Source organism: Dendrobates tinctorius, unplaced genomic scaffold, assembly GCF_039654945.1.
Source record: "Dendrobates tinctorius isolate UK_male_01 unplaced genomic scaffold, ASM3965494v1 ptg000140l, whole genome shotgun sequence".
Lineage (NCBI taxonomy): Eukaryota > Metazoa > Chordata > Amphibia > Anura > Dendrobatidae > Dendrobates > Dendrobates tinctorius.
In genome coordinates, this window is record NW_027361808.1 from 11,519,967 (window position 1) to 11,541,000 (window position 21,034).

The 21,034-nt window shown below is 45.8% G+C and overlaps 1 protein-coding gene across 2 annotated transcripts in view; it reads left to right on the top strand.

The window, feature by feature from the left end:
• Nucleotides 1–21,034, top strand: part of LOC141049032 (protein Mis18-alpha-like) — a 167,997-nt gene that overhangs the window by 67,752 nt on the left and 79,211 nt on the right. The window contains exon 3 of one of the 2 annotated variants that reach the window (XM_073545136.1): nucleotides 19,159–19,281. The exons of the other annotated variant lie outside the window; for it this stretch is intronic. Coding sequence (XP_073401237.1) covers nucleotides 19,159–19,281 — 123 coding nt within the window. The remainder of the gene's footprint in view (nucleotides 1–19,158; nucleotides 19,282–21,034) is intronic. 2 annotated transcript variants of the gene reach the window in all.

Below are 21,034 nucleotides of genomic sequence, written 5' to 3' on the forward strand. Positions count from 1 at the left end.
GAAGAGGCTCTGATGTGCCTAAACAGTGGAAACCCTCAACAAGTGACACCATTTTGGAAAGTAGACCCCTTAGGCTGTGTGCCCATGTTTTTTTTTTTTTTTTTTAAGCGCTAGTTAAAATGCATCCCATGCAATCCTATGGGATTCCGCAGTTGCTGTGCCAATGCTGCGGATTTGTCCGCTTAAAACCCAGCATAAAATGTCATTTTTAAATCAAGATTACCATCCCACCTCCATTGATGATCAGATCATTAGGGCCTCAAGGAGCCCTAGAAGTTAAGTACTTCAATACAGAAAAAGAGAGGAAACTCATCCTGTACCTCTGATAGTGACCTACAACCCATAGCTGGAAGTACTGAGAAAAACAAATCAAAAACTTCACCATATCCTACACAAGGATGACCAGTTCAAAATATTATTGAAAGATCCCCCCCCCCTTGCTATGTTACAGACAACTTCCTAATATAAGAAACATCATTATCCGAAGTTCAATGCCCTCAGATTCACCAAAAGGGACATATCCTTGCAATGGGAGGAGATGCAAAACCTGCATTCATATAGAGACCAACAACAAATCCCCAACACACTACAGGACTATAAGATTCCCGGGACATTCATATGTTCCTCTTCCAATGTGGTGTATTTAATTCTATGCACTTTAAGTCCGGTGGGGGGTCTCTATGCTGGAGAAACAGGACAGAGACTCCTGGATACCCGACGTTTACATTAGAAACCAGCGTCGCTGATCGCTGGTCTCTCGCTGCCACACGCAGGGATGCGTGCTGGGCAGCGGGAGACCAGCGATCGAAAAACGGCCCAGGCCGCTCGAGCACGATCAGCGATAACCGGCAGGAGGGCCGGTCGCTGATACCTGTCACACACAGCGATCTCGCTGGCGAGATCGCTTATGTGTCACAAAATCAGTGATCTCGCTAGCGAGATCTCTGTGTGTGACGGGACCCTAAGTGCAAGGATGAGGTCTCATCGTCATACAATTAGACAAAAAAAAACCATTTACCTGTGGCCAAACATTTCTGTGGTCCAGGACACAACATAGACAATATGAAAGTTGTCATTTTGAAAGGCAATTTCAAATCACAGAAACATTGCAGGGTTTGGGAATATAAATTCATTACCATCTTTGATTCTGTTCACACAGGACTCAATTTGTCAGGAGGACTTATGGCTCACTACCACATCTGAACAATTTCCTCCAAAAACATTGAAGGCACCACCAGCCCTTTGATCTCAAATGGATATTGGGTCCATAAATCTTTCACACCACCTATCTAATCTTGTCTAATTAAGGATTCTCTTTTTAAGCTCAGTGTTTCTTTATTTAAATGTCCATGTGTCACACCATGCTTGTGCTCCTTACTGTATATAATTGTGTTTCCTCAAATATTTTGTCATATCAACCTGATGAAGAGACGTAAGCAGTCTCGAAAGCTTGCTTTGTAACATCATTCACTATATTTTGTTAGCCATTAAAAGGTATCACACCCATAACGCGTCCGTAACGAGACAACCTATAGAACAGTCACACTTGTTAACTCCTTCAGCACACACCGTAAAAAAATTAAAAAAGAACCAAAAACCTTTGCTTTTTCATCATGTCGCCAAACAAAAAGTAGGAGATGCGATCAAAAAGTAAAATCAAAATAAAAATGGTAGCGATGAAAACGTCATTTTGTCCCGCAATAAAACAAGCTGCCATACAACTCCAACAGCGGAAAAATAAAAAAGTTATATCTCTGAGGAAAGCGATGCAAAACGTTTATCTATAAAATAGTTTTTATTGTGAAATAGTGGCAAAACATAAAAAAAATTTATAAATGTGGTATCTCTCCAATCGTACTCACCTGAAGAATAAAGATTCCTTACCAATTTTAACACACGGAACGGTATAAAAAAAAAATCAACACCATTCCTGAATTCCTGGTGTTTGATCATTCTGTCACCAAAAAAATCAGAATAGAAAGCGATCAAAAAAAGTTATGTGACTGTCGGCCGAAATATGGAAAATTTATAGCTCTCAAAATATAATAAAAGCGTCTTTTAGTGTGTGACAGCAACCACACATAAAATCCATTATAAATCTGGTATCGCTGTAATCGCATTGACATAATCAATTTTATACTGCACAAGGAACGGCGGAAAAAAATAAATAAAACCAATTCTTCACATGCTGTTGATTTTTTTTTTTTTTTTTTTCATTCTACCTCTCACAGATCTCAGTAAGGCTCGCCACACTTATCCTGCACTGAGTGCTTGCATCAATGTTTCAGTGTAAATCTCTGAAATCCGTGATTCAAACAGAACCTCTAGTTGAAGATTCCCTATAATGAGGCAGATGGAGGCACTGTAGACACCATCTGACCTGCAATCCAGCAGTGTCCATCTTTTTAGATGTGCCGTCGGCCACAATTTTGTGCATTTCTGAAAAGAACACCGCGGAACAGAGAACAGATGGAGTCCAGAGTAACTCTGCTGCCTCACTATAGTGGATGAATCCTTTGGGGGTTTCATCTGAATCACGTCACTCAGAGATTTAGATTGAAACTCCAGAGGGCTTCCACGTTACTGGTAGCACAAAGGCTCTGGAAAAGCGAAATGGCTTCTCACCCGCTAAAAGAAATTCAGCAAATTCTCTACTCCCAAATCCAAATGCCCCCTCCCTTCTGAGCGCCAGTGTGCCTAAACCACATATAGCGCCCACATGATTGGCATTTCTGTAGTGATAGCAGCCTGCCTAATTTACAGGTGTGTCTCTAGAAGCACAGGCTGGGCATAATGTACTGTTCACTACAACAAACTGGTCACTACAACGGCAGTTTGCAATTTTCATTCAGCAACATCCACTGCTGCGCGCCGCTCTGTCTTCCGGGTCCTCTGTCAGTGACTGTTCAGGTAGAGGGCGCACACTAACTTAAGTCATCGCGCCATCTGACCTGAACGTCACAGACAGATGACCCAGAAGACAGCGATGGAAAGCGGACAGGTGAATATAGCCAGTGTCAGGGCCCTGAGCAAGTGGCACCTGACCCCCATAGCGCGCCGGTGTTCCCGCCTGCTCAGGACACCGGCACCTGGCCCCCAGCGACGAGAGGTGAGTATGTCTTTTTTTTTTTTATTTGCAGCATATGGGGCGTAATTTGTGGAGCAGCATATAGGGGCATAATATATGGAGCATCTTATGGGGGCAGCATATGGGGGCATAATATATGGATTATCTTATGGGGGCATAATCTATGGAGCATCTTATGGGGCAGCATATGGGACATAATCTATGGAACATCTTATGGGGCCATAACCTTTATGGAACAGCTTATGGGGCATATTATTTTATGGGGCATATTCTATGGAGCAGCATATGGGGCATAATCTATGGAACATCTTACGGGGCCATAACCTTTATGGAGCAGCATATGGGGCACATTATTCTATGGCGCATCTTATGGGGCCATTATTATCTTTTGTGCAGCATTATATGAGGCGTATTTTGTATGGAGCATCTTAGGCGACTTATCATGAACTTTATGGAGCTGCCGCTCTGTATAACACCACAATAGCTGTAGCTTTGGAATCCGCTGCCCCACTTACACATACCAAAACTCGCAAAATCAACAGACAGCCCTGGCACACCAGCCTGACCAAAGAGCTGAGGCGAGCTTCCAGGGCTGCTGAGCGCAGATGGAAAAGATCCCACTCCAACAAGCACTTCATCGCATTCAAACAGTCCCTCACTACTTTCAAGACCACACTCGCCACAGCTAAACAAACCTACTTCTCATCGCTCATATCCTCCCTGTCTCACAACCCTAAACAGTTATTCAACACCTTCAATTCTCTCCTCCGCCCCCCAGCACCTCCTCCCTCCCCACTCATCTCAGCTGAAGACTTTGCCTCATTTTTCAAGCAGAAAATTGATAACATCAGGGACAGTTTTGGTCAACAACCCCCAGAGCCCTTCCTCCCGACTTCCCAGCCCTCCACCTTCAAAACCAACTTCTCCACCATTACAGAAGATCGACTCTCCACTCTACTCTCAAGATCACATCTCACCACCTGTGCACTCGACCCGATCCCATCCCACTTCATCCCAAACCTCACCACAGTCTTCATCCCAACCCTAACCCATCTCTTCAACCTGTCACTAACAACTGGTGTTTTCCCCTCAAGCTTTAAACATGCCTCCATCACACCTATCCTCAAAAAGCCCTCTCTTGACCCATCCTCTGTATCTAGCTATCGCCCTATATCACTTCTCCCATACGCCTCCAAGCTACTGGAACAACACGTCTACCTTGAACTGTCCTCCCATCTCTCTTCTTGCTCCCTCTTCGACCGCTTACAATCTGGCTTCCGGTCACACCACTCCACTGAAACTGCCCTTACTAAGGTCACCAACGACCTCTTAACTGCCAAGAGCAAGCGACACTACTCTGTCCTCCTCCTCCTGGACCTGTCGGCTGCCTTTGACACAGTGGACCATTCCCTATTATTACAGACCCTCTCATCCCTCGGCATCACAGACTTGGCCCTCTCCTGGATCTCATCATACCTAACAGACCGGACATTCAGCGTCTCCCACTCACACACCACCTCCTCACCTCGCCCCCTATCTGTCGGAGTCCCACAAGGTTCAGTCCTTGGGCCCCTGCTGTTCTCTATTTACACCTTTGGCCTTGGACAGCTCATAGAATCTCATGGCTTTCAGTATCATCTTTATGCTGATGACACACAGATCTACATCTCTGGACCAGATATCACCTCCCTACTAACCAGAATCCCTCAATGTCTGTCCACTATTTCATCCTTCTTCTCCACTAGATATCTGAAACTCAACATGGACAAAACAGAATTCATCATCTTTCCCCCATCTCACGTGACCCCCCCTACGAACCTATCAATTACAGTAAATGACTGCCCACTCTCCCCAGTCCCACAAGCTCGCTGCCTCGGAGTAATCCTTGACGCTGATCTCTCCTTCAAACCACATATCCAAACCCTTTCCACTTCCTGCCGACTTCAACTCAAAAATATTTCACGCATCCGTTCATTCCTCACCCAAGAATCTGCAAAAACCCTAGTCCATGCCCTCATCATCTCTCGCCTTGACTACTGCAACCTCATGCTCTGTGGCCTCCCCTCAAACACTCTCGCACCCCTCCAATCTATTCTAAACTCTGCTGCCCGACTAATCCACCTGTCCCCCCGCTATTCCCCAGCTTCTCCCCTCTGTCAATCACTTCACTGGCTCCCAATTGCCCAGAGACTCCATTACAAAACCCTAAACATGACATACAAAGCAATCCACAACCTGTCTCCTCCATACATCTGTGACCTCGTCTCCCGGTACTTTCCTGCACGCAACCTCCGATCCTCACAAGATCTCCTTCTTTACTCCCCTCTTATCTCCTCTTCCCACAATCGCATACAAGATTTCTCTCGCGCATCACCCCTACTCTGGAACTCTCTACCACAACATATCAGACTCTCACCTACCATCGAAACCTTCAAAAAGAGCCTGAAGACCCACCTCTTCCGACAAGCCTATAACCTGCAGTAACCACCGATCGACCAAACCGCTGCACGACCAGCTCTACCCTCGCCTACTGTATTATCACCCATCCCTTGAAGATTGTGAGCCCTCGCGGGCAGGGTCCTCTCTCCTCCTGTACCAGTTATGACTTGTATTGTTTAAGATTATTGTACTTGTTTTTATGTATACCCCTCCTCACATGTAAAGCACCATGGAATAAATGGCGCTATAACAATAAATAATAATAATAATAATAATGGAGCATTATATGGGGCTCCTGATTCAGTATGGATAATCAAAAATATTTAACCTACTGATGTCTCAATTAATTACACTTTTACTGATATCTGTTTTTATTTTTGATATTTACCAGTAGCTGCTGCATTTTCCACCCTAGGCTTATATGCGAGTCAATAAGTTTTCCCAGTTTTCTGTGTGGCAGAATTAGGGGCTCAGCTTATACTCGGGTAGGCTTATACCCTAGTATATACGGCATGTGTATGTGTGTGTGTGTGTGTGTGTGTGTGTGTGTATATATATATATATATATATATATATATATATATATACACATACATACAGTGGGGAAAAAAAGTATTTGGTCAGTCAGCAATAGTACAAGTTCCACAACTTAAAAAGATGAGAGGCGTCTGTAATTTACATCATAGGTAGACCTCAACTATGGGAGACAAACTGAGAAAAAAAAATCCAGAAAATCACATTGTCTGTTTTTTTTTTTTTTCATTTTATTTGCATATTATGGTGGAAAATAAGTATTTGGTCAGAAACAAAATTTCATCTCAATACTTTGTGATATATCCTTTGTTGGCAATGACAGAGGTCAAACGTTTTCTGTAAGTCTTCACAAGGTTGCCACACACTGTTGTTGGTATGTTGGCCCATTCCTCCATGCAGATCTCCTCTAGAGCAGTGATGTTTTTGGCTTTTGAGATCTGGAGACTGGCTAGGCCACTCCAGGACCTTGAAATGCTTCTTACGAAGCCACTCCTTCGTTGCCCTGGCGGTGTGCTTTGGATCATTGTCATGTTGAAACACCCAGCCACGTTTCATCTTCAATGCCCTTGCTGATGGAAGGAGGTTTGCACTCAAAATCTCACGATACATGGCCCCATTCATTCTTTCATGTACGCGGATCAGTCGTCCTGGCCCCTTTGCAGAGAAACAGCCCCAAAGCATGATGTTTCCACCACCATGCTTTACAGTAGGTATGGTGTTTGATGGATGCAACTTGGTATTCTTTTTCCTCCAAACACGACAAGTTGTGTTTCTACCAAACAGTTCCAGTTTGGTTTCATCAGACCATAGGACATTCTCCCAAAACTCCTCTGGATCATCCAAATGCTCTCTAGCAAACTTCAGACGGGCCCGGACATGTACAGGCTTAAGCAGTGGGACACGTCTGGCACTGCAGGATCTGAGTCCATGGTGGCGTAGTGTGTTACTTATGGTAGGCCTTGTTACATTGGTCCCAGCTCTCTGCAGTTCATTCACTAGGTCCCCCCGCGTGGTTCTGGGATTTTTGCTCACCGTTCTTGTGATCATTCTGACCCCACGGGGTGGGATTTTGCGTGGAGCACCAGATCGAGGGAGATTATGAGTGGTCTTGTATGTCTTCCATTTTCTAATTATTGCTCCCACAGTTGATTTCTTCACTCCAAGCTGGTTGGCTATTGCAGATTCAGTCTTCCCAGCCTGGTGCAGGGCTACAATTTTGTTTCTGGTGTCCTTTGACAGCTCTTTGGTCTTCACCATAGTGGAGTTTGGAGTCAGACTGTTTGAGGGTGTGCACAGGTGTCTTTTTATACTGATAACAAGTTTAAACAGGTGCCATTACTACAGGTAATGAGTGGAGGAAAGAGGAGACTCTTAAAGAAGAAGTCACAGGTCTGTGAGAGCCAGAAATCTTGATTGCTTGTTTCTGACCAAATACTTATTTTCCACCATAATATGCAAATAAAATGAAAAAAAAACAGACAATGTGATTTTCTGGATTTTTTTTTTCTCAGTTTGTCTCCCATAGTTGAGGTCTACCTATGATGTAAATTACAGACACCTCTCATCTTTTTAAGTGGTGGAACTTGCACTATTGCTGACTGACTAAATACTTTTTTTCCCCACTGTGTGTGTGTGTGTGTGTGTGTGTGTGTGTGTATATATATATATATATATATATATATATATATATATATATATATATATATATATATATATATATATATATTAGTGTGTGTATATTTATTGGCTTAATATATTTTCTTTTATTTTGTGAATTTTTTTTTTTTTTTTTAGTTTTAATACTTTTAATTTTTAACTTTTTTACTTAGCCCCTGTATGGGACTTCAATTTTTTTTTGTCTGATCACTGGTCTCATACAATGACAATTCAACCCTGTGTATTGATGAGACTTGTCAGTGTTACACAGGAAGATCGCTTGCTAGACTCGGCTAACAAGCAGAAAAACAAATAAAATAAAGTCCTTGTTCCAGCTCCTTGAATAAAAATTTGTTCAAATTTTATTAATGTGATTAAAATACATACTTTAATATTTTTTCTTTGATATTTCCTTTCATTGTTTGTTTTTAATTGAATATTGTTTATATAGATGTCTGTTTTCTGTGATTTGTGTATCTTTCAGGACCTTATATATCATGTGACACAATGTCTGTGACTGATTGGATCAGTCAACATTTATAACTATGACTATGTCCTGAAGACAGCAGCCTTGATAAAGATCGCTTGTGCGATCGAAAAGCCTTGCTTGCTGTCCCTTTGTGCGTTATTGGTGTGGTCTTGGAGCATTTTTGATGTTGCATTTTAATCACGTTTGAATAAAAATTTCTTCAAATTTTATTAACCATTTCACTACCAAGGGTGGTTTGCATGTTAACTCCCGGGCCAATTTTTACGATTCTGACCACTGTCCCTTTATGAGGTAATAACTCTGAAACGCTTCAATGGATCCCGGTGATTCTGACATTTTCTCGTGACATATTGTACTTCATGTTAGTGGTAAAATTTCCTTCAAATAACTTGGGTTTATTTGTAAAAAAAATGGAAATTTGGCAAAAAATTTTAAAATTTCGCAATTTTCCAACTTTGAATTTTTATGCTCTTAAATCACAGAGATACAGCACATAATAAACTTGATAAGTAACATTTCCCACATGTTTACTTTACATCAGCACAATTTTGGAACCCAAATTTTTTTTTGTTAGGAAGTTATAAGGGTTAAAAATTGACAAGCGATTTCTCATTTTTGCAACACCATTTTATTTTTACAGACCACATCACATTTGAAGCCACTTTGCGGGGTCTCTATGATAGAAAATACCCAAAAGTGACACCATTCTAAAAACTGCACCCCTTAAGGTGCTCAAAACCACATTCAAGAAGTTTATCAACCCTTTAGGTGCGTCACAGGAATTTTTTGAATATTTAAAAAAAAAAAAAATGAACATTTAACTTTTTTTCACAAAAAAAAAATACTTCAAGTTCAATTTTTTTTATTTTACCAAGGGTAACAGGAGAAATTGGACTGCAAAAGTTATTGTGCAATTTGTCCTGAGTACGCTGATACCTGATATGTGGGGGGAACCACTGTTTCGGCGCATGGCAGAGCTCAGAAGGGAAGGAGTGCCGTTTGACTGTTTCAATGCAAAATTGGCTGGAATTCAGATCGGACGCAATGTCGCGTTTGGAAAGCCCCTGATGTACCTAAACAGTGGAAACCCCCCCACAAGTGACCCCATTTTGGAAGCTAGACCCCCCAAGGAACTTATCTAGATATGTGGTGAGAACTTTGAACCCACAAGGGCTTCACAGAAGTTTATAACGTACAGCGGTACAATTAAAAAATCATATTTTTTCCACAAAAATGATCTTTTCACCCCCAATTTTTATTTTCCCAAGGGTAACAGGACCCTAAAAGTTATTGTGCAATTTGTCCTGAGTACGCTGATACCCCACTTGTGGGGGTAAACCACTATTTGGGCGCATGGCAGAGCTCGGAAGGGAAGCAGCGCCATTTGACGTTTTTGGCTGGAATGGGATCGGACACCATGTCGCGATTGGAAAACCCCTGATGTACCAAAACAGTGGAAACCCCCTACAAATGACACCATTTTGGAAACTAGACCCCCCCAAGGAACTTATCTAGATGTGTGGTGAGAACTTTGAACCCCCAAGTTCTTCACAGAAGTTTATAATGCCTGGGCGTGAAAATAAAAAAAATTGTATTTTTTCCACAAACATGATCTTTTAGTCACCAATTTTTTTATTTTCCCAATGGTACCAGGAGAAATTGGACCCCAAAAGTTGTTGTCCAATTTGTCCTGAGTACGCTGATGTCTCATATGTGGGAGAAAACTACTGTATGGGCACACGTCGGGGCTCGGAAGGGAAGTAGTGACGTTATGGAATGCAGACTTTGATGGAATGGTCTGTGGGTGTCATGTGCGTTTGGAGAGCCCCTGATGTTCCTAAACTATTGAAACTCCCCACAAGTGACCCCATTTTGGAAACTAGACCCCCCCGGAACTTATCTAGATGTGTGGTGAGCACTTTGAACCCCCAAGTGATTCACAGAAGTTTATGACGCCCGGGCCTGAAAATAAAAAAATCATTTTTTTCCGATATTTTTGCCCCCAATTTTTTATTTTCCTAAGGGTAACAGGAGAAATTGGACCCCAAAAGTTGTTTTGCAATTTGTCCTGAGTAGGCTGATACCCTATATTTGGGGTAAAACATTGTTTGGGCGCATGGCAGAGCTTGGAAAGGAAGGAGCACCATTTGACTTTTTCAACGCAGAATTGGCCGGAATTGAGATCCGACGCCATGTTGCATTTGGAGAGCACCTGATGTGCCCAAACAGTGGAAACCCCCAATTCTAACTCCAACCCTAACACCAACACACCCCTAACTCTAATCTCAGCCCTAACCCTAGCCCTAACCCTAATGGGAAAATGGAAGTAAATACGTTTTCTTTTAATTTTATTATTTTTCGCTAACTAAGGGGTGATAACGGGGGGGGTTTGATTTACTATTTATGGCGGTTTTTATATTTGGCAGCTGTCATAGGCTGAAAGGCGCTTTTTATTGTAAAAATAGTTTTTGTATCACCACATATTGAGAGCTATAATTTTTCCGTATTTTGACTCACTGAGTCATGTGAGGTCTTATATTTTGCGGGACGAGTTGACGTTTTTATTGGTATCATTTTCGGGCACGTGACATTTTTTGATCGCTTTTTATTCCGATTTTTGTGACGCAGAATGAACGAAAACCAGCGTTTCATGAATTTCTTTTGGGCGGTGCGTTTACACTGTTCCGCCTGCGGTAAAATTTATAAAGCGGTTTTATTCTTCGGGTCGGTACGGTTACAGCGATACCTCATTTATGTTGTTTTTTTATGTTTTGGCGGTTTTATGCAATGAAAACTATTTTATATAAAAAATAATTATTTTTGCTTCGCTTTATTCTGCGAGCTATAACTTTTTTTTATTTTTTCGCTGATGACGCTGTATGGTGGCTCTTTTTTTGCGGGACAAGATGACGTTTTCAGCGGTACCATGGATATTTATATGCGTCTTTTTGATCGCGCGTTATTGCACTTTTTGTTCGGCGGTATGATAATAAATCATTATTTTTTGCTTCGTTTTTAATTTTTAAGGGGTTCGCTAAAGGGGTTAACTAATGGGACAGTTTTACAGGGCAGGTCGTTACGGACACGGCGATACCAAATATGTGTACTTTTATTGTGGTTTTTTTATTTCCAAAAAATAATTTTTATTTGGGAATATTTTTTTTTTCTAATTAGCGATTTATTTTTTTTTAAATTAATTTTACACTTTTTTTTTTTTTTTTTTAACTTTATTAGGTTGTCCCAGGGGGGACATCACAGATCACTGTGACATCAGCAATCTGTCACAGTCAGTGCTGCAGACTTCCTCATGCCTGCGCTTTGCAAGCACTGAGGAAGTCAGCTCCCTACAGGCTCCCGAAGGTCCCCGTTGCCATCTTGGATCCAGGGATCTGTAGGGAAGAGACCCCCGCAGCAGCGCTGCACATTGCGCTGCTGTGGGGGGCTCAGGGAAGCACGGAGGGAGCCCCCTCCCTGCAGATGCTTCCCTTCAACCTCCGGTACACCGCGATCGTGTTTGATCGCGGTGTGCAAGGGGTTAACGTGTCGGGGGCAGTCCGTGACCGCCCCTGACACATTGTGCCGGGTGTCAGCTGTGATAATCAGCTGATACTCGGCCGCGATCAGCGGTGCTCACCACGTGGGCACCCCTGATCGCTATGACGTAATATTCCGTCCATGGGAATTAGGTCCAGGGTCACATGGACGGAATATTACGTCCATTGTAGGTAAGGGGTTAAGGAGCTGGAACAAGGACTTTGTTTTTTTTCTGCTGCATATTTCCTTATAAGGACGGAGTTCCCTTGCACCTGAAAGTTCGGTGAGCTGGCTTTTCCTCTTGCACGGAGTCTAACATTCCTCCGTAGCTGGCAGTCCCGGAAGTCCCCATGTGACCTTCGGCTGCCGGGACAACGCGCCATCCCCCGTGATGTGATCATATCTCACCGGGGGTGTCGGAGAGGTGAATATAGCAGTGGTCTCCTCCTACTATATTCTAAATGCCGCGATCGCAGCATCTAGAAGATAGCAAAGGGTTAACATCATTCCATGCAATCAGGGCAATTGTTACCACCCACCTTTCGTGTCTACCTTTTTCCTCATAGATTGTAAGCTTGCGAGCAGGGCCCTCATTCCTCTTGGTATCTGTTATGATCGATGTGATTATTATGCTGTAATGTCTATCGTCTGTACATGTCCCCTCTGAATTGTAAAGTGCTGCAGAATGTCAGCGCTATAGAAATAAAATTTATTAATAAGGTCCCGATGATGTCACTTGTCAGAGCACCCGCTCTTCACAGGAATCAGTGTTTGCAGGACCATGGGGGTCCTGAGCGTTGCGAGACCACCCAACGTTAATAAAGGTCGGCACTGCACCGAGCCCAGCAAGCGCCGACATTTATCTAATGTGGGCTGTCGGGAAGCAGTTAATGGAAGTTGAGTGGAAGGAAAAAGTGTAGTAGAAAAAGATGCACAAGCAACCGGGATAGCCGTAGCTTTGAAAGTATTAAGAAAAGGCCATTCTAAAATTTGGGGGAGATTCACAAGGCATGGACTGCTACTGGAGTCATTGCTTCAATATCCAACACACACAGACGTATCCAGGACATGGGCTGCAAGTGTCACATTCCTTTTGTCAAGCCACTCAGGACCGATAGACAACACCAGAAGCATCTTACATAGGCCAAGGAGAAAAAGAACTGGACTATTGCTCAGTGGACCAAGGTGTTTTTAGATGGAAGGAAATTTTGCATTTCATTTGGGAATTAAGGTCCCAGAGTCTGGAGGAAGAGTGGAGAGGCACAGAATCCAAGCTGCTTCTGGTCTAGTATGGAGTTTCCACAATCTGCGATGGTTTGGAGAGCCATGTCATCTGCTGGTGTAGGTCCATTGTGTTTTATTAAGACCAAAGTCAGCGCAGCCATCTACCAGGAAATTTTAAAGCACTTAATGCTTCCCTCTGCCAGCAAACTTTTTTTGGAGATGGAAATTTCTCCTTCGCCTCATTGGGAGACACAGATACTGTGGGTGTATGCTTCTGACGCTAAGTGAAACAAAGAGGTTAGCTCCTCCTCCACCGTATACACCCTCGCCCCTATTGCGGGCGGAAATCAGTTTTTTGCTTAGTGTCCATGGAGGCACAAGTCTGGTTTTTCTCCAGACTTTTTTTTGTCTTTTTCCCATGAAGATGAGAAAAGGGCAACGGATCCTATTGAAAGGGTCCGACTTCCCCAAACCAACAACGGGCGAGCACATGCGAGTGTCCCTCTGCGTATCCTCTCCCGTGTCGTGGGACACAATGCCGGACTTAGACCTGACCACCCCTAGGTATTGAAACCATGGGCTGTACAGAGGCACAAGACTAGTCCGTGTGGCCCCCACTGCTCCACCAATGCTTAGACTGCGGTGCTGCAAGGTGGCGGACGGTCCCTCTCCTCACCCCCTGAAGGGGTTAGATGGAGCTAGGGTGCTTGCACCATCCTATCTTTTATCGAGGCCCCCTCACATACCTGCGCTCAGGCGAAGAGGATCATCGGTGAGGAGAGGGTCTGGGAGGGCTCTTGCAAAGATCCGAAGGAAGCCACCGGCCATGCAAGGCAAGAGTGGCTGGATCCGTCAGGCGGTGCCTCGCCAGTCAGTAGCTCCATGTTTTGTCAGCGCCATGGAACCGCGAGCCCCCCCCCCTGTCGGGTAGGGGAAAAATTGATGCCGTGGCTTTAGCCGGAGCTAGGCCTCGGTTGGAAGTCCCGCCTCTGGGCCGCGCATCATTTCCGGCGGCCCGCCCTGCACTGGGCGGCGGCGAAGAAATTTAGGCCCCGGCTACGGAGCGCGGCTAGGTCGCAGAATGGAAGTTCCGCCCGTAGAGCAGTTTTACATGCTGGTGACTCATTCCAACAGCTGGTGGCGCGTGATTTGAAGGTGGAAGCGTCCAGGACGGAGGGGCGCAGGACTGGGGTAAGTGCTGCACGAGAGGCCACGCTATAGGAGAACTGAGGTGCTACCTCCTCCCCCCTCCCCAGCAGCGGACAGATACAGCATGTCCGGAAAAGCAAAGACGCACACGTTCTTTTACGCTGCATGCATCTCTTGTCAGGCTGCGTTTCCGCGGGTGCAGAGCAAGCGATTATGCGAAGCCTGCGAATCTGAACGCTCCCAGGAGCCCTCCCCTGCGACTGTGACCAATGTGTCGAAACATTAAACAAGGTCGCGCATGAGCAGGATCTACCTGAAGAGATTTCGGAGGTCGCAGGTCAGATGGCGATGGCCGGAGACTATGTAATCAATGCGTCTTTGGATGCGGTCAATTGCTCGGCACTAGCTGCCGCTAATGCAATTTCTATCAGAAGAGCCCTATGGTTAAGGACATGGCGAGCCGATTCTACTTCTAAGAAGTCCTTGGCTTCCCTGCCTTATCAGTGCGGCCGCCTGCTTGGTGAGAAGTTGGATCAACTTATCTCTGACTCCACAGGAGGGAAGAGCGGGTTTCTCCCTCAACAAAAGGTCAAAACGTTTTTTCGTCACCCGTTTCAGGCACGTTTTCGGGCCTTTCGCAACCCCGTACGGACTACAGCGGCCAATTCCGCCGCCTCAGGCCGCCCCAACCAGGTCTCATATAGAGCCAACCCATTGGGGTGAATGCGTACTCAGCAGCCCAGATCGAGGGGATCCAGATCCCAAAGATCGTCGGCCAAATGACTCGAGGCCTTTACCAGACGACACCAGCAAGGTGGGCGGCCGCCTTCTCTGGTTTCACCACGTCTGGGTCCATGTCGCTCACGCCGCATGGGTAAAGTAATTGGTGGCCTCAGGTTACTAAATAGAATTTGTTAGATACCCTCCAATACGTTTTTTTCCTTCCTGGCTTCCCAGGGTGGATTCCCAGGCAAGGGCTCTATTGGGAGCCATCAAATCGCTCCAGCACAACGGAGTCATTGTTCCAGTGCCGGAACACGAAAGGGCTCAGGGGTTCTATTCCAACCTTTTTGCGGTTCCGAAAAAGGACTGGTCTGTCAGGCCTGTTTTGGACCTGAAGCTTCTGAACAAATTCATCAGGATCAGACATTTCCGGATGGAGTCTCTCCGTTCAGTCATATCGACCATGGAGCAGGGAGAATACTTGGCCGCAATAGACATCCAGGACGCATATCTGCATATTCCCATTTTTCCTCCTCATCAGAGGTTTCTACGCTTCGCCATCAGCGATCAACATTTTCAGTTCATAGCGCAACCCTTCGGGCTAGCCACGGCTCCCAGAGTGTTCACAAAGGTTATGGCAGTTGTCATGGCCATACTGCATTCTCGAGGCATAGTCGTCTTGCCTTATCTGGACGACCTCTTGGTCAAGGGCCCGTCAATACGAGCATGCGAGGAAAATGTCAGCATCACGCTAGACACTCTTGCCCACTTAGGATGGTTGGTCAGTGTGAAGAAGTCATCCCTTGTGCCAGCTCAGAGGATTACCTTCCTAGGAATGATCTTCGACACTTGCCGAGGGTTGGTAATTCTCCCTCAGGAAAAGGCGCTAGCTCTCTGGCAGTGAGTCCAGACACTTCACCAGCCAGTCCCTCATACCATCCAATCCGAGATGAGGATTCTAGGGAAAATGGTGGCAGCAATGGAAGCGATACCATTCGCCCAGTTCCATCTTCGCCCCCTGCAGCGCACCCTCTTGACAGCCTGGGACAAGAATCCTTGCACGCTCGATCGGCGGTGCCGACTGTCCTCTCAAGTCAGGCAGTCGCTTGGATGGTGGACAACCAGTTCCTCTCTGGCCCAGGGGAAACCTTTCCCCCCAGATCATTGGCTGGTAATGACAACCGACGCCAGTCTCCTCGGCTGGGGAGCGGTGTTTCGCCACCATACAACCCAGGGACGTTGGTCGCCACAGGAGGCACGCCTCCCGATCAACTTATTGGAGATAGGAGCAATTCGGCTGGCTCTGCAGAAGTTTCATCACTTTCTAGCAGGCCGCCCCGTCCGGATTCAATCTGACAACGCCGCGGCGGTGGCTTACATAGATCATCAAGGGGGCACCCACAGCAGAGCAACCATGCGCAAGGTGGAGCACGTTCTTCAGTGGGCCGAAGCAAACCACTCAGTGATTTTGGCTGTCCACATCCCGGGCGTGGAAAATTGGGCGGCAGACTTTCTCAGCCGGCAGGGTCTTGCATCCGGAGAGTGGTCTATACATCCTGAAGTTATTCAGCAGATTTGTCAGCTGTGGGGAACCCCGGATGTGGACCTGATGGCGTCCAGAGTGATCACCAAGGTGCTCACATATGTCGCACGAGCCAGGGACACGCAGGCAATCGCTGTGGACGCGTTCTGCCATGGAACCAGTTTCGCCTCCCATATCTATTTCCCCCGCTGCCACTACTCCCGAGGGTCATCAAGAAGATCAAGACGGAAGGGGTTCCGGCGATTCTGCTGGCCCCAGACTGACCCCATCGAGCGTGGTACGCAGATCTAATGCAGCTGCTCGCCGACGTTCCTTGGCGCCTGCCAGAGCGCCCAGATCTACTTTCTCAAGGGCCAATTTGCCACCCGAACTCAGGGGCCCTGTGTTTAACGGCATGGCCATTGAATCTTGGATTCTAACCCAGGCAGGGTTCGGGAGCAAGGTGGTCGCTACAATGATTAGCGCCCGGAAGCCTGCTTCAGCACGAATTTACCACCACACCTGGAAGGTGTTCTTTGCTTGGTGTCGAGGCCGCGGTGTTTCTCCGCTGAGATTCTCAATCCCCAACATCTTGGCCTTTCTCCAGTCGGGCCTAGACTCGGGCTTAGCCCCAAGTTCCCTCAGGAGACAAATATCGGCCTTATCCGTCCTATTCCAGTGCAGAATTGCTACCAATCTGCAGGTGAAGACTTTCATCCAGGGAGTCTCCCATTTGGTACCTCCCTATAAGGCGCCTATGGACGCTTGGGACCTTAACCTGGTCCTAAGTGTTCTGCAGGAAGCTCCATTTGAACCGCTTCAGGATATCTCCTTCAGGTACCTTTCCTGGAAAGTGGTGTTCCTAGTGGCCATCAGTTCTATCAGGCGGGTTTCAGAACCGGCAGCCCTATCCTGCCAAGCCCCGTTCCTCACTTTTTATAAGGATAAGGTGGTGCTCAGACCAGCCCCTCCTTTTCTGCCGAAAGTCGTGTCCTCTTTTCACATTAATGAGGATGTTGTCTTGCCTTCATTTTGTCCAGCACCGGTGCACCGTGTGGAAAAGGCTCTTCACACGTTAGACCTGGTAAGAGCCCTCCAGAGGTACGTGTCGAGGACGGCACCCTTTCGTCAGACGGACATGCTGTTCGTGCTCCCCGAAGGGCGCAGGAAGGGACTCGCTGCCTCAAAGTCGACCATAGCCAGATGGATTCGTTTGACTATTCAGGAGTCCTATCGCATTAGAGGCACGCCGAATCCAGCAGGGATCAGAGCGCACTCTACTCGGGCAGTGGGCGCTTCGGCATCAAGCTTAGACGGAACAGGTTTGCAAGGCAGCAACCTGGTCCAGCCTGCACACATTTGTCAAACATTATAATATCCATGCTCAGGCCTTGGCGGATGCGAGCCTGGGTAGAAGGATTCTCCAAGCAGCGGTGGCGCACCTTTAAACAAGAGGTGCATGTAGCTTGGATCGGTGAGTCAATCTCCCACCCAGGGACTGCTTTAGGACGTCCCACAGTATCTGTGTCCCCCAATGAGGCGAAGGAGAAACATGGATTTTTGTGATAACTCACCGTAAAATCCTTTTCTCTGAGACGCTCATTGGGGGACACAGCACCCACCCTATTAGCCAGTTGGCTCTTGTTTTGTTTAAATTTATATGCTGAGAAAGAAGGAGAAAGCAGGATGGCACTCACCATTCGCTTAAAATCGATTACTTTATTTCACATGAACAGGGCATAGGCATGGCACGGGAGCAATATGATGAAAAGACGGACGACAGCCGTTTCGCGCCAAATGCGCTTCAACAGGTCCTATTAGGCTGCTATCAAAGCACCCTGGGCTTCCATAACACCTCAGCAGTGCCATGGGCTGATCGCCTCCATGCCACGTCGCATTGATGTAGTAATTGATGGAAAAGGAGCCCTGACCAAGTATTGAGTGCATTTACAGAACATACATTTCAGTAGGCCAGCATTTCAGATTTTAAAATCATTTTTCAAGCTGGTGTTAAAAAGTATTCTAATTTACTGAGATAATTAATTTTGCGTTTTCATTGGCTGTAAGCCATAATCAACATTAACAGATATGAAGACTTGAAATAGATCACTTTGTTTGTATTGACTCTATATAATAGGAGTTTCTCTTTTTGTATTGAACTGAAATAAATTAACTTTTTGGTGATATTCTAATTTAGTGAGAAGCACTTGTATATAGTAGGATGGCCCCAGTTCTCCCCATATTTATAGTAGAATGGCACCACAGTCTGTTCATATGAAAGATAATGTTTTATACTTGCCTAATCTTGATTCTTAACACTGCAGCCTCTGTCTTCTCTTCCGGCCTACAGAGCGGCGCGAGACTATGGCGTCAATGAGCTGCCTGCGTGAGCACGCTGAGGTCTCAGAAGCTTCAGACACACTGATGCGCGTGGCTGTTTCTTCTGCTGGCTGCTTCACAGTACTGTACAACAGACATGGCTGGCCCTGTACAGCTACTGGGGAAGCGGCCCGGGGGCATTTGTTTCCCTGCCTCCGGCCCAGCCCGCTCAACTGCACAGTAGGCCACTTTTGCCTGCAAAACAGGTGAAATTGTGCATTTTAATGATCTATTGGACTGCAAAGAGGCCATATATAATTTTTGCACAGGGACTCTCGTCTGTCTGTGCGTGGTTTTGATTAAAGTGTTTCCACTATCAAAAAGATGGTTAATTTGTATTTCTGTAATTTCATATATCTAATTTAATACAAGTGAAAAGTTTCATACTTTTTTTTTTTTTTTGCCTCCTTTCTTCCACAGTTCTGTGCACGTTCTGTTATGTAACGGCTGTTCTACAGGTATTGGCTTGTTATATACAGCGACGCCGAGACACCTGGACTACAAGCGTGGAATGTTCATCTTGAATAAAAATGCAATGACTTGGTAAGGTTTCCTGTATTTCAGTAACTTGAGCATTGTATTGGGTTGATCCTCCTAAAATTCCAGAGGGTAATAATAATACCCTGCTCGTGAGAGCTTACAATCTACAATGAGGTGGGGGAGATACAAAGTACAAGTGTGTATTTACAATGATGTATTTACAATGATGGTCCAGCCATCTTGAGGGAGTGAGGGATGGATGGAGATGGTGAATGGGCTACACAAGCACACTTACTCATAGAATGACTGTAATTAGTGAACGTGATAGGCCGCTCTGAACAAATGTGTTTTGAGGGAGCGCCTGAAACTATGCAAATTGTGGATAGTCCTAATTTCTTGGGGTAGAGCATTCCAGAGGATTGGCGCAGCGCGGGAGAAGTCTTGGAGTCGAGAGTGGAAGGTATAGATTAGTGCAGAGGTTAGTCGAAAGTCGTTTGCAGAGTCGGTTAGGCCAATAGACAGAAATGAGGGAGGAGATGTAGGGGGGTGCTGAACTGTGGAGAGCTTTGTGGGTGAGAGCAAGTACTTTAAATTAGATCCTATAATGAATGGGCAGCCAATGTAAGGATTGGCGAAGGGCGGACGTGTCCGAGTACCGATAAGCCAGATAGATGACCCTGGCTGCTGCATTAAGTATGGACTGGAGAGGGGATAGTTGAGTATCGGGGAGGCCAATTAATAAAGCGTTGCAGTAATCCAGGCAGGAGTGGATCAATGCTACAGTGAGGGTTTTTGTTTCCATGGTGAGAAAAGGGCGGATTCTAGAGATGTTCTTTAGGTGTAAGTGGCAAGAGCGGGCAAGAGATTGTATATGGGATGTGAAGGAGAGATTGGTGTCAAACATAACACCTAGACAGCGCGCCTGCTGCCGGGGTGATATTGTGGTGCCACCCACGGAGAGGGAAATGTCAGATTTAGGGAGGTTAGTAGACGGCGGGAGCAGAAGAAGTTCAGTTTTGGAGAGGTTGAGTTTCAGATAGAGAGCGGACATGATGTTGTAGACTGCGGTCAGTCACTAGCGTTCTTTAGTACAGCGGGGGTAAGGTCGGGGAATGACGTATATAGTTGTGTGTCGTCAGCATAAAGATGGTACTGAAAGCCAAATCTGCTGATGGTCTGTCCAATTGGGGCCGTGTAGAGAGAGAAGAGAAGGGGGCCAAGGACTGAGCCCTGAGGTACCCCGGCAGCGAGAGGAAGAGGAGATGATGTGGAGCCAGAGAACGAAACACTGAAGGAGCGGTCAGAAAGATAGGAAGAGAACCAGGAGAGAGCAGTGTCCTTAATTCCTAGTGACTGGAGCCTAGAGAGTAGAAGATGGTGATCAACAGTGTCGAAAGCTGCAGATAGGTCAAGAAGAATGAGCAGAGTGGTCACCGTTACGTTTTGCTGTCAGAAGGTCATTGGTCACTTTGATGAGTGCAGTTTCAGTCGAATGTAGGGAGCGGAAGCCGGACTGTGAAGGGTCTAGGAGGGAGTGAGTGGAGAGGTAAAGGGTAAGGTGGGAGTAAACTAGGTGCTCCAAAAGTTTAGATATGAAGAGGGTGCCTTACACCTGGTATTGTGGAGACTTTGTGAAATGGCCCACACAACATACCCTGTTTATTACCTTCAGAGGTATTCTGTATTGCCCATGTTTGGCGATAGTTATGTTTTTTCCTTAACATAATTGGGTGCAGTTGTGGGCGAGGGCTTGAATCAAATATAGATTGATCTGCTTTTAAAAGTTTCTGTTGCTACAAATCCGTTTAATCTGAAT